Below are 13520 nucleotides of genomic sequence, written 5' to 3' on the forward strand. Positions count from 1 at the left end.
CAATCTGGTGGCTGAAAGGCAGTAGATATAAAGCAGGAAAAAATGTTCAAGAAACAGGAATCAAAGTCCTACTGAGTCTTCATGAAAATGACTGTTATAGTGTTTTGTCACCAGGGAGGAATAGGGACTAGAGACAGGAAGTAGGCTCAGGAAATGAAGAGAAACGAAGTTGAGTTTCTGCCCATAGGAGATGGCAGATCATTGCATTATTACATGGGTCATTGCTTTATTGTGGGTTGTATATCTTTTATAGCTGGAAAAATTATGTTGTTGGTCAGAGGTTGGGTAGCATAAAGGCTCAGTACATTGGCTTGTGAGTTCAAATCTGAGAGGCTTCTCCTTAGCTGGCGTAAAGGTTAAAGGTGGGATCAAACAGGCTAAAGGCTGTGCTGGATATGAGCCCACAATGAAAATTAGCAATCGTCAACATACTCCACTGAAACGAAGATTCAAGGAGTCAGACATCCAGTTCACTCACTTCCATCAATATGTCTCGAATAAGGAAGAAGAACAGAAGAGAGAGAGGGCAGGGAGAAGAAACTGCCATTAAATTGAGCATCTGCCATGCAAAATTTGCCTCATCCACTCCTTCAGATAACTCTGAATTTAGTCTCATTAACAAGATTTCATTGATGAAGTAATCAAAGCTTGCAGAACAAGAACTCTAGGAGAGCTTTGGAACATGCTCTTCAACTGGTAGAGTGCAGGACTTTACTGCCTAGAGCTCCTAGTTAGATCCTACATGTTCCAGAGTGATTATGCTGTGGTTCCTCTCCCTCTCTCTCTCTCTCTCTCTCTCTCTCTCTCATGAAATTCTAACCCCTGTGAAATAAATAAAATGAATCTTAGTAAATAAAGGGCCATGGCCAGGTGGTGACACACCTGGTAGAATACACATGTTACCATGGGCAAGGACCTGGGTTCAAGCCTCCGGTCCCCACCTGCAGGGGGGATGCTCCATGGGTAATGAAGCAGTGCTGCTGTTGGCTCTCTTTCTCTCTCCGTTTTTATCTCCCCTTTCCCTCTTGATTCCTCTCTGTCTCTATCCAACAAAATAAATAAGATACAACATTTAAAAACCAAGAACAGTCTTAAAAATAAAATATTTATAAATAAATAAAGATCAGGAGAAATAGCACGAAATAGCATAATGGTCAAGCAAAATTACTTCATGCCTGACGCTCCCATGTCCCAGGCCACATGGGGAGACCATTCATGTGTGTCCAGTGACAACCCTGGCTGAGAGCCCAGTACCCACTGCCCTATGAGTCGAACTGCCTCTAGCTGAATCTAACCCTGCAGCCCCCTGTAGATAACCGTCCTCCCCACCCACAGTTTCAGGCTCCCAGACATGGCCCAAGGCATCACTATGAGTACAACTGAACTCATGGAGCTTTGCACGATGTCTGAATTCTCTACCCACGGAGCCTGTGGACCTGTTAAAAAAGGCTTCCTAAGTCCCCCTAGCTCAGAGGCTTTTTTGCAGCTATGGTTAGAGGAAGTGTCTCAGGGCCAGCAAGGGCCAAGGCCTGCCTCCTCCTCCCTGTGCCAACTCAGCACTCTCACTATCTCAGAGGGCGTCTGGATGGAAGGATCTGTGCTGAGTCTTGTCTCCAAGGAAGCAGGACTGAACCACATTGGTTCAATCAGACTCTGGTTAACCTATGAGGATGGGCTGATGGGCTGGGGCCCCCTATTAACCTTCCTCAAGCTCCTAAAGCCTGATAACATGCTCTATTTCAGGTCCAATCATTAGGCTTCACACAAGAACTGCAGACCTTGCTTGAATGGGCCCCTGTGGCTCTTTGGCTTCTGGGTTTGTCCACTAGAACTACCTGGGGAGGCAGACTACATACAATAAGGATGTCTCACACTCTAGGCTTAAATTTCTGGCTCTGCTGCCAACTAGGTTGATGGTTCAGGGTGAGTTCTAGAACTTGCCAAATCTGTCTCTTCATCTGCAAAACAGGCAGCTTGGGCAAAGGCCCCAGCACAGAGTCGGCCGGCAGTCTGAGTAGGTACTGTTATTCACCCCACAGCTTGTAGCTGGCTTCTCTTTCATGCAGGTGGGCTAGATAAAGTGTAATATGCACTACCATGTATAAGGATCTGGGTTCAAGACTCTAGTCCCCACCTTCACAAATAATGGAGCAGATGTCTCTACTTCTCTCTCTTTCCCTGTCAACAGAGAGAGATACAGAGAGAATAAAAGACTCCCAGGAACATTGAGCTCTTTCAAAAATTAGTTTAATAACTACATAGGATGGGAGAAGAGCTCAGCTAGTAGAGCACAGGACTTGCATACCCAAGATGCCTGGCCTGATCTCTAGGACCACAGCAGTCCTCTGGCCTCTCTCTTTCTCTTTCTCTGTCTCTCATAAAAGCACTATCTAACATGAAATCAATAAAACACCTTTAAAACAAGTTCAGACGAACTGAAGGTAACACTTGTTATAACAGTTTTATTACCCCAAACCCCAAGCAGCCTTGAGAAACTTCTAGGTTTTTTGGTTTTTATTTGCTTTGTTTTTACTTTTTATTTGGGGGGGGGGAGAGAGAGAGAGGGAGAGAAAGAGAGAAAGAGAGGATGTGTGGGTATGGGGGAGTTGCTTCTTGCCATCAGGGGCTTCCTGCCTGCATAATTCCACCTGGATCTTTTATCATTTTTATTTCTGTTTTTCAGATAGTAGGTGAAAGGCAGAGAGGGAGAAAGAGCCAGAGAGGACGGATGACAACACAACACTGCTTCACAGTAGGGAGAAAAGAGTCCCCTTTGCTTAATTATCCCAGGTGGTGGCCTGGGAAGGGCTTGAACCCAGATCTGTGTATGGTAATGTGTGCTCTACTCAGTGAGCCATCCCCCAGCCCCCAAACACCTGGTGTTTGAAGCCACGGATGGCAGCCATGGAGGCAGGAAGATCTGACCACAGGGCTCTGGGTCTCACTTCATTCCATATTTGGGGTTGGGGGCACCAAGAAAGGTAGGAGGGGCATTCTCTCCCTCTGCCTGGTGCCTGATGTTGCCCAGAATGTAGATAGGGTGACTCAGAGGGGGGAGCCCTTTCCTCCCCCCTCCACACCCAGCCTGCACCCCAAGCAACGGGTGGAAGCCCTGAGTCCAAGTCCCTCAGGGCTGGGGCCAGGGGCAGGTGTCTCAGCCTCCCTCATGCTGCACGTGAGGCTGGACTTGTTCCAATATTTGACTCCATCCTGCCTTCTGATTCATCGCTTATAGGATCCGAGGTCATTTCATCTGTGGGAGAATGACTCAGTTCAGAGCAGCACAGAGCTCAGGAGACCAGACAGCTGCCCCCCGCCCCCTGCCAGTGCCCCCCAGGGGGAGAACAGAGGGGGGACTCCTTGCCAGCTCTGCAGCCCAACTCACCTCCGATTAAATCTCTTTTTGTCTGTGATGATTAATGGGCCCTAAGCATGCCTGAGCGCGTGAGGGTGTGAGGTGCACTTTGTACCTTTTCCAAGTTTTTTTTTTTTTGAGTGCTAAATCCACTTTGCATCTCATCAATTATATTGGCTCCAAAATGAAATGTGCCTGGTGGGGCTGCAGGCAAGTGGGCTGTGGGTTCCTCCTGCTACCCTGCTCCCCACCCCTTTTTTGCTCTGACACCCTAGGAAGAAGCATGCCTGTCTTGGGGAAAGGGGAGGGGAGGCAGCAGAATGACCCAGATTCCAGGTCTGAGAGACAGGTAGAGCCTGCTGGCCTGTCTTCAAAAGGCTGCAGGAGCTCAGTGCAGGGAAGGAGGGAGTGTGCCTTCCCTGACTGGGGGTGACATGGCCCTTTTCCTCCTCAGTGGGTGGGTCTCCTCAGGCAAGGCCACTAGTTGGACTGGTAGGGTCCCTGTGTGTCGTGCCCTTGGGTGATGATACTACCTGGGCAGGGAGTGGGGGAACGATGTGACTGACAGCAGAGATGACACAAGCCCTTGTGGAGGAAGGGAGATGGGTACCCCAGTAGAAGAGAGGAATAGATGTAGCTCACTTAGGCGCAGGGTTCTCCAGAGCTTAGAGGCAACAGAGCTAGAGGGCTGATTTCCATCTCCAGCTCTTTCGTTGTATTTTATATTATGTTTTAGATAGAGACAAAGAAGGCAGAGAGAGAGGCAGCGAGAGGGAAAGAGACCACAGCACTGAAGCTTCCTTCCATGTGATGGGGGCTAGGCTTGAATCTGATTTGCACACAGGGCAAATCAGCACACTGTCCAAGGGAGCTATTTTGCTGGGCCTTGTATTTAGATTTATTTATTTCATAACAGAGAAAGAAAGAGAAGCCAGAGCATGACATGTAGTGCTAAGACCTGAACTGAGGACCTCAAGCTTGCAAGTTCTGAGCACTTCCATTTGAGTTATCTCCGTGGCTACTTTCTTTAAAAAATAAATAAATAAATAAAAACTTGTTTATATCAAACTTTTTTTTTTGCCTCCAGGGTTATTACTGGGGCTCGGTGCCTGCACCAAGAATCCACTGCTCCTGGAGGCCATTTTTCCTATTTTGTTGCCCTTGTTGTCTTTATTATTATTGTTGTCATTGCTGTTGTTGTTGTTGGATAGGACAGAGAGAAATCGAGAGAGGAGGGGAGACAGAGGGGGAAAGAAAGACAGACACCTGCAGACTTACTTCACCACCCGTGAAGCGACCGCCCTGCAGGTGGGGAGTCCTGCCAGAAAAGTGAGAGGTCCAGTTCAGGAGACTGAGATGGTGCAGCAGTTAGGCAGGAGGGACCCAGAGTCAGCAAGACAGCTCCCCTGGACAGTACATCTGTTTTGCCATGCACATGATCCAACTTCCAGCCTGGACCCCACTGCATTGGGGGAAGCTCTGATGCTGTGGTGTCTTCCCATGTTACTTTCTGTCTGCCTATCTGAATAAAGTCAGCTCTGAGCAATGAAGCTCTAGCAATGCCAAAAATAGTAACACAAATTCAAAGGAGGAACCAGGGAGAAGTGACCAGGAAACCAGAGAATTCCTGTATCACCACCTCAGGCGTTCAGTCAGGGTCACCACTAGGGTGAAAACAATGCACTTGGCGTTCAAGGTGCCGAAGGGAAGGAAGGAAGGAGGAAGGGCCGGAAAGAAGGCTCACTGCCACTTGGTGATATGGGGCCCTGTGAGGCTGTCACTTCCTGCCACCCCGAGCTCCCTCCATCCCCAGTCCCCCAGGGCCCAGGCCAGCTCATCCTCACTTCATGCCCCAAAGGTTAGCTGGCTAGGGTTTCACAAGCGGGCATTCCAGCCCAGCCCCCACATAGGCATCTGCCTGTAGACAGGCCTCCAAGTTCCCAGCCAGGTTCAGCTGCCAGGGTTTTGGACCCTGCTCTGCTGGCTGCAGCTGCCACCCAAGATGGACAGGGCTGGGGTGGGCAAAGATGCATGGAGGCAGGCCTACAGCTATGCTATGCTAGCCCAAGGGCCTCGACCATGCTGAGGCCAGGGACCCAGGGAGGGGGGCCCACCAGGCTCTCCAGGACAAGGACACAGAGAGGGGTGTGTGTGTGTGTGTGTGTGTGTGTGTGTGTGTTTATTTAGTTATTTTTATAATAATTCTACTTGAGGGTGTTTTTTTTTACAGTGACAGAGAGAAATTGAGAGGGAAAGGTGACACCTATAGAGGGACACCTGCAAACCTGCTTCAACTCTCCTGAAGCTCCCCTTCCCCCACAGATGAGGACCAGGGACTTGAACCAGGGTCCTTGTGCATGGTGATATGTGCGCTCAACTGGACCCAATATTTATTTATTTTCATTTATTTATTTTGTGTTGTTGTTATTATTGTTGCTGGGGTTTCACCACTGTAGGCTGACTTTTTTTTCTTGGCCTCCAGGGTTATTGCTGGGGCCCGTGCCTGCACCATAATCCACTGCTCCTGGAGGCTATTTCTCCCCTTTTTGTTGTGGTTATTATTGTTATTATTGATGTTGTTGTTGTTGGATAGGACCAAGAGAAATGGAGAGAGGAGGGGAAGACAGAGAAGGGGCGAGACCTGCAGACCTGCTTCACTGCCTGTGAATCGACTTCCCTGCAGGTGGGGAACTGGGGGCTCAAACAGAGATCCTTATGCCAGTCCTTGAGCTTTGCACCACCTGTCCACTGGCCCTGTGCCCGCTGGGCAATACTAGCAAGGCGGTCTGTCAGAGCTTTCCTCATGCTCCAGGCTCCTGCAGAAGCTCTGCAGACCGAGGACTCCATCCCTCTTCAGCCCAGACCCAGCACTTCCCTTTCATTAGCTGGGGAGCCAGAGACGACCTGAACTGCCCCTATGGCTACAGACAGACTATGACCCACATAGTCAACGACTGCCACCTCTCCAGATTCAAAGGAGGTCTCGAAACTTTACATCAGGCTCAACCTGACGCTGTTGACTGGCTACGGAAGAAGGGCAAACACTAGAAGAAGAAACAGGCCCCTCCTGTTTGAGCTCATGTTGGCACTGAGGGGTCAGACCCATGGGTAGCAAGTGGGGAGAGGGTCCCCTCTTGGTTGCACAGTTCCTTCCAGGCCATGGTAACTTTGTGAGTAGCTGGGGACTTGGCCTAGAAACTCAATCCCTCACAGGATTCCTGGGATCATGACCCTGAGGGCAGGGGCCAGCCTGCAGAGGCTGTAGGTGACAGGAGGGTGACCTCAGCTGCAGCAGCAGAAGCTGTGAGAGGGAGCAGGCCCTTCAGAGCATAGTGACAAAGGCCTTTCAATTGGGAGGTGGGAAGAAGGGCTGGTGCTGTTAAAATGAATGAGCTTCCCCCTGACATCTTAGGAGAAGCTTCAAGACACTTGGAGATTCCCCCCCCCCCTTTTTTTTTTTCTTTTCCCTCCTTCAAGGCAAAGGCTAGGCAGAATTCTCTGCTTTTGTTCCCCCTGCTTTGTTTCGGAGGAAAAAATGTTCCTTCCCGACATCTTGGACCTGTGGCTTCATTGTCATCCACAGGGGGCGGGGGGGGGGGGGGGGGAGGGGGATGGGCAGGGTCTGAATCTGTCAGTGAGTGCTTCTGTTCCCAGCAGACAAAGAATAAGAAGCAGGTGCTTAATCCACGCCTTCGGAGGATTGTGATTTGTATGGGGGCCTGCTGCAAAAGGCAAAAAGTCCTCACTTGGAGGTTACACGCACACACTGAGCCCACAGTGCTCCTCCAGCTGCTGGTCACAGCAGGGTTGATGCTGAGCCTCTGTCTGCAGCCCTGGCCTTCCAGATGCCCAGCACTATCTGGGCCTGAGCAGTGGACATGCCTCTGGCTCCCTCCTGCCCTGCCTCCCACCCTCCACCCCTACACTTTTTAATAAATATTTTATTTCATTACTTAATTTTGGAAAGAGAGAGGAATCGAGAAGGAAGGGGAAGATGGAGAGGGAGAGAGAGCTGGGGAGACAGCATAATGGTTCTGCAAAAGACATCTGTGCTGAGGCTCTGAGGTCCCAGGTTTAATCCTCAGCACCATCATAAGACAGAGCTGAGCAGGGCTGTTTTTTCTCTCTGTGTGTCTTCCTTTCTTTCTTATTAAAATAAAGTAGTCTTTTTTTAAAAAAAAAGAGGAGAGTGTGTGAGAAGAGACACTTGAGGGACTACTTCACCACTCACAAAGCCTTATTCCTACAGGCAGCAGCCAGAGCTTTGGCTCAGGCCCTTGCACACTATAATGTTTGCACTCTACCAGGCGCTGACCCACAATTTCATTACTTGTTGGTCTCTGTCCCCCACCACTGTACAGAGCAGAGGTCTGACAGCACTGGGGAGCCAGGCAGAGCTCTTGGGTGACTCCCATCTCCTGAAGCCATGTGGGTTTGCCTACCCCCATGCTAGGCACACAGTGTCAAAAGCAGTGGTGGACCCTTGGGGACTTGGTGACAGTAGCAGGGAGCTAGCACGTATCTCTGTCACATCCTGTCACAGTGGAGGGCTGGACAGAGCTGGCCCCAGACACACTTCCTTGGGGGAAGCTCCAAGGGAGGAATGTAGGTTCCTGGCAGCAGTACAGGAGAGAATTGCTTGAAAGGCTCCAGTCACAGTCACGTGGCAGAGGGAAAGCCAGAGCTTAGGGCAGGCCCCCAGCCATCCCTGCTCAGAGCTCAGGGAGGGCAGCCCAGGTAGGGTCAAGGTCAGGTCATGTTCTTGAGTCATTAGCCATACTCAGATGAGCAGGTTCAGATGGCAGTCTTGGCAGAACTACATCCCAGTCCTTGGGGTAGACTTCAAAAGTTTGGGCTGTCATCTGCTTAATCATGATGGGGCTTCATCAGGGTGATGGATGTCCTTGACATAGCTTTTCCACTTCACCTAAGCCCAAAGGAGGCGATCTCCCTCCACCTGACCCAAGAGGGTTGGAGGAGGGCCCCTGTGGAGTAAAAGTCTCTTCAAAAAGATACAGGAGTCAGGCAGTAGCTCATCTGGGTAGCTTCATTAGTAGTGGATCAGTGCTGCAGGTCTCTCCTCTCTCTCTCTCTCCTATGAAAAGAAAAAGAATGGCCACCAGGACCGATGAAGTATACAGGTACCAAGACACGGTGATAACCCTAGTGGCAATAAATAAGTAAATAAGTAAACAAATAAAGCATATCCTCCTCATATGGCATTATCAGGACACTGTTAGTGACAAGTGACAAAACTGCACTTCAAACAAACCTATGAGGGGCCAGGCAGTGGCACACTTAAGCCAAGTGTTCACATCACAGTGCACAAGGACATGGGTTCGAGCCCCCAGTCCCCACCTGCAGGGGGAGAAAGCATCATAAGCAGTGAAGCAATATTGCAGGTCTCTCTCTTTTTTCTCTCCCTATCTCCCCTTTCTCTATCAACATCTCTCCTTCTCTATATAAAATAAATAAAAATATGTACATATATATATATATAAATAAATAAATAAATAAGGACCCAGGCGGTAGCGCAGTGGGTTAAGCACACATGGGTATAGTGCAAGGATTGGTGTAAGGATCCAGGTTCAAGCCCCCAGTTCCCCACTTACAGGGGGGTTGCTTCACAAGTGGTAAAGCAGGTCTGCAAGTGTCTATCTTTCTCTCCCCTCCCTGTCTTCCCTTCCTCTTTCAATTGCTCCCTATCCTATCCAACAACAACAACAGCAATGGCAACAATAGCAATAACAACAGCAATGGCAACAATAGCAATAACAACACAAAGGCAACAAAATGGAAAAAATGGCCTCCAGGAGCCGTAGATTCATAGTGCAGGCACTGAGCCCCAGTGATAACCCTGGAGGTAAAATAAATAAATAAATAAATAAATAAATAAATAAATAAATAACCTCACCAATGTGTCCTGAATTCTCACCTCCCCAGAGCTCTACCACACTAGGGAAAGATAGAAACAGGCTGAGGGTGTAGATCGACCAGCCAATGTCTATGACCAGCAGAGAAACTATTACAGAAGCCAGACCTCCCACCTTCTGTACCCCATAAAGAATTCTGGTCCATAATCCCACAGGGATAAAGAATAGGGAAGCTTCCAATGGAGGAGATGGGACATGGAACATGGTGGTGGGAACTATATAGGATTATATATATATATATATATATATATCTCCCTGTTATCTTACAATCTTATTAATCATTATTAAATCACTAATAAAAAATGAAAGAATAATACATCTTTAAAAAGACAAACAAGCCTATGAAAAATGCTTTAGGAGGAAATTAGGAGCTGTCTTGGAATCTAAGATGAAGCCAAACATTTGGGTCTCAAGCAGGCCGGAAGCAGCCACTCTATGGGCCACATATGCTCTCAACTCTGTCTCTCTCCAGCTCTGCTATACATGTGAAGCTGGCGGCTGGCTGCCTCGTGGCTCTCCCCTGAGTGTGTGCTCCCTCTTGGTAGGACCAGACAGACTCCCCTGGACACCAACTGGCTCAGCCTGGTCTAGGTGTCCACACCTGGCCTAGCCCTCTGGGACCAGGGACAGGGCTGTGTATATCAGTATAGCCCCCAGGGATACTCTCTTGTGGATGGGTTCTGTACACTCTGAATATTGCCTTGTAAGCAAGGGGTGTGCCCTGTGCCTAAGGCCAAAATGGCACTCCTGGACTTTATTGGGAGAAATGTAAGAAGCAGGAGACTTGCCCCTCGCTCCCAAACACACATCTCCACACTCGGGCTTGTAATTAGAGCACTGAGCTTCCCATGGCTCCCTTCCGTGGGCCTCCATGTGGCAAGATGGGTGCATGAAAGGATGGGTGCACGGCAAGACACTGCATGAAAGGATATCAGACACCTGAGCACCCCTCTCGTTCAGCCACATGCCTATGTCTGAACTTCTAAGTCTCAGTCTTCTTTCCACCATGTGGGGAGAGTGTCAGGTATCCCTGAGGGCTAGGCTAACAGCTGGACCATGTCTCTCGGACCTTTAGTTCTCTTGCTAAATTTCTGCCATGCACGTACTCATAATTCAGTCCTCTCAGGTCCCCTCTCTCTACCACTTGGTCCTATTTGGTCCTGGCTTGTCACCTGTTGTTCTTTTTACTCTTTCCCTGACAGGACAATCTGTCACCAAGGTCTTAATAGCAATTCTTGTGCTCTGCAAGAGAACTGAGTTCTCATCACTCAGCTGTGCTTGGGCACTTGGGCAGAACTGAATGTCACACACGTGTCAACAGGCTAATTCCTTTCTGGCCAGACAAGGACATCTTGACCCAATGCTCAGAGTGTAGGAAGGACATGCTGCCCCCTCCCCCACTGAAACCACCATCTGAGACAGATTCTGGGAGGGCAGACCACAGACACATTTTCACTGCAGAGCTATGTGCATGGAGGGCATGAGTCAGTGCCTTTCAATGATTCCAGCTTAGCAGAAACCAGACCACAGAAACAGATGAAGAAAGAAGCCCACAGGGCCCAGGAGGATTTCTAAATAGCCTTTTCAGAGAGGTTAGGACTCGAGCCCAGGGCATTCCATCTGTTGCCACCCTGGCCACAGCCCACCCTGTAGGGAGGACAGCTGAGAACGGGAAGGTCACAGGGTTACAGGGGAGAGAGGGGAAGCAGAAGCTGACTGAGGGTTCTGCAGGGTGGGGAGGGATGGTTTCAACAATTTCATTCACCTCTACTGTCTGCCTTTCTCAAGAGGCAAAGACGTAAGTAAGGGTGGTGATGTCACCAGAGGAATTCATGGTCCAGTGACCAGATAAGGGGACACTGACTCTGGGTAACCCCAAACCATAGTCCTGTTCATTCTGTTTTCAAAATGTTTCTCTGAGGATCAAGTGGTGGTGACACACCTGGCAGAGCAGAGACATTATCATGTATAAGGTTCAAGTCCCTGGTCCCCACCTGCAGAGGGGAAAGCTTCACAAGCAGTGGGGCAGGGCTATAGATGTTTCTCCTCTCCTTCCCCATCTCTCTCTGTTCCCCTTTAAAAATATGTTTGATTCATTTTATTTTAATGAGAAAGACCTCTGAGCACTATTCAACTCTTGTTTATGGCGATGTTAGGAATTGAACCTAGGACCTTGGAGCCTCAGGCATGAGAGCCTTTTGCAGAAACATTGTACTATCTCCCCAGCCCCACCTGTCACACTATCAAAAAAAAAAAGAAAGAGGGAAGGGAAGAAAAGAAAGAAAGGAAGGAAGGAAGGAAGGAAGGAAGGAAGGAAGGAAGGAAGGAAAGAACAAATGGCTTCCAGGAGCGGTGGAGTCATTAGGAAGGCATTGAGCCCCAGTTGTAACCCTAGTGGCAATAAGTAAATTAATTAAATAAAAATAATATTTCCCCGATACATTTCAGATCAATTCCCTTAACATAGTCTTCCTTCCTAATTCTCTAACTCCCGGGCTATGACCCTATTACATGGCCTTTAGCGTTGCTACAGCGGTCTTCCAACTCTCTTCTTCTTCCCCTTCCCTTCTACCCAGCTGCCCAGACTCACTCCCAGCCGCCACCACCAGAATAAGACGTCCACATGGGATGCCAGGTTGGCTCCCCAGCTTCATCCTAAACTTCTGGTTTCAGCTACAGGCTGCCCTGTGTCTCTCTGCTGCCCCTCTCACTAGACAAACCACCTCTTCCTGTTCTCCCTAAGGGAGATGACTCAGAGGATGGAGCACAGACCTTCCTGTTCTCCCCAGCTCACACTTCCTCATAACTGACTGGAGCCCAGTAAAATATGGCATCTTCTCTGAGGCTCCCTCAGGCCTCTAGTAGGTGAGACTGCAGGGTCTTTTGGCAGCCTGGGTGGGCAAGCCCTGGAGGGCAAGGACATCAGCTGCCAGTGCCCACCTCCGAGCCTGGCATCACAGCTGGGTGTCTCCAGGAATACAGACTCCCAGGCCCTGCCTGTCTTCTGCTGGGTTCCCGCTGCTTCCAGCTGCAGGATCAGGGAAAGCCCTAGAGGGTGCCATTTCCTGCTCTCACATCTGCTTAGGTCTCCCTTGTCCCAGCTTCTTCCTCCCGGGAGAGCTCCTTATCTGAGGTGGTCGGAGAGCACACACCAGGCCTGGTGCAGCCATCCTGCCAGTTTCCTGCCTCTGGACTTGAAAGGCTGGGTTTGGAGTGAACTTCTGAACTAACTCCGTGACCTTGGCCAATATTTGCCCTTCTGCTAAAGCCTCGGTTTCTTCATCTGTGACATGAAGTATATTTTCTGTTTGTCTAGTTGAGTGCAAGTTAGTTGAAAGTATGTTAATCTCGGGGTGGGGAGACAGGTTATTCGATAGAGCATGTACCTGACCATGCGTGAGGTCATGGGTTTGAGCCCCTGCACCAGATGGGACAGCACTGGATGGTGGAATGGCATTGTGGTAGTGTCTCTCCAATCTTTTTTCTTCTCCCCTTTCTCCCTCTTTCACCTCTCTGTCTCTGAAATAAAAAGAATAAGAGAAAAAAAGAGGGAGTCGGGCGTAGCTCAGCGGGTTAAGCGCAGGTGGCGCAAAGCACAAAGATCGGCATAAGGATCCCAGTTCGAGCCCCCGGCTCCCCACCTGCAGGGGAGTCGCTTCACAGACGGTGAAGCAGGTCTGCAGGTGTCTGTCTTTCTCTCCCCCTCTGTCTTCCCCTCCTCTCTCCATTTCTCTCTGTCCTATCCAACAACGATGACAGCAATAACAACAACAACGATAAACAACAAGGGCAACAAAAGGGAAAATAAATAAATAAGAGAAAAAAAAGTTAGCCCAAGAGTTGTGATGCAAAGCAACACACACACACACACACACACACACACACACACACACCAATCTTTCCCTGTAGGAATCGTTATTTTTATTTATTTATTTTTTTTTTTTGGTCATCAGGGTTATCCCTGGGGTTAAATGACTATACAACTCCACCATTCCCAGAAGCCACTTTTTCTTTTCTTCTCCACTTTTTAAATAGAGGAGAAAGACAGAAGGAAATAGCGAGGACAGAGAGGAGAGACACCTGTAGCACTGCGCCACTATTTGTGAAGCTTCTCCCCTGCAGCTGGGGATTAGAGGCTTAACTCCAGATTCTCACACATGGTAATGTGTGAACTCTTCCAGATGGGCTTAACTGTGACATTTTATGGCATACCTATCCAGAATTTTCTTGTT

General features: G+C 49.1%; 1 protein-coding gene across 4 annotated transcripts in view; it reads right to left on the reverse strand.

The window, feature by feature from the left end:
* Positions 1–2442: 2442 nt before the first annotated feature.
* Positions 2443–13520, reverse strand: part of LRRC28 (leucine rich repeat containing 28) — a 175867-nt gene continuing 164789 nt past the window's right edge. For 3 of the 4 annotated variants that reach the window (XM_060179332.1, XM_060179329.1, XM_060179330.1), the window contains 2 exons: positions 12675–12807; positions 8227–8340 (listed from right to left, as the gene is read on the reverse strand). In XM_060179332.1, the coding sequence (XP_060035315.1) occupies positions 8242–8340; positions 12675–12807 (232 nt within the window). In that variant the 3' untranslated portion in view covers positions 8227–8241. Of the gene's footprint in view, positions 3254–8226; positions 8341–12674; positions 12808–13520 lie in introns of those variants that run through there. The other variant, XM_060179331.1, reaches the window with a different exon arrangement.

The sequence above is a fragment of the Erinaceus europaeus genome, chromosome 20 (assembly GCF_950295315.1).
Source record: "Erinaceus europaeus chromosome 20, mEriEur2.1, whole genome shotgun sequence".
In the NCBI taxonomy this organism is placed as follows: domain Eukaryota; kingdom Metazoa; phylum Chordata; class Mammalia; order Eulipotyphla; family Erinaceidae; genus Erinaceus; species Erinaceus europaeus.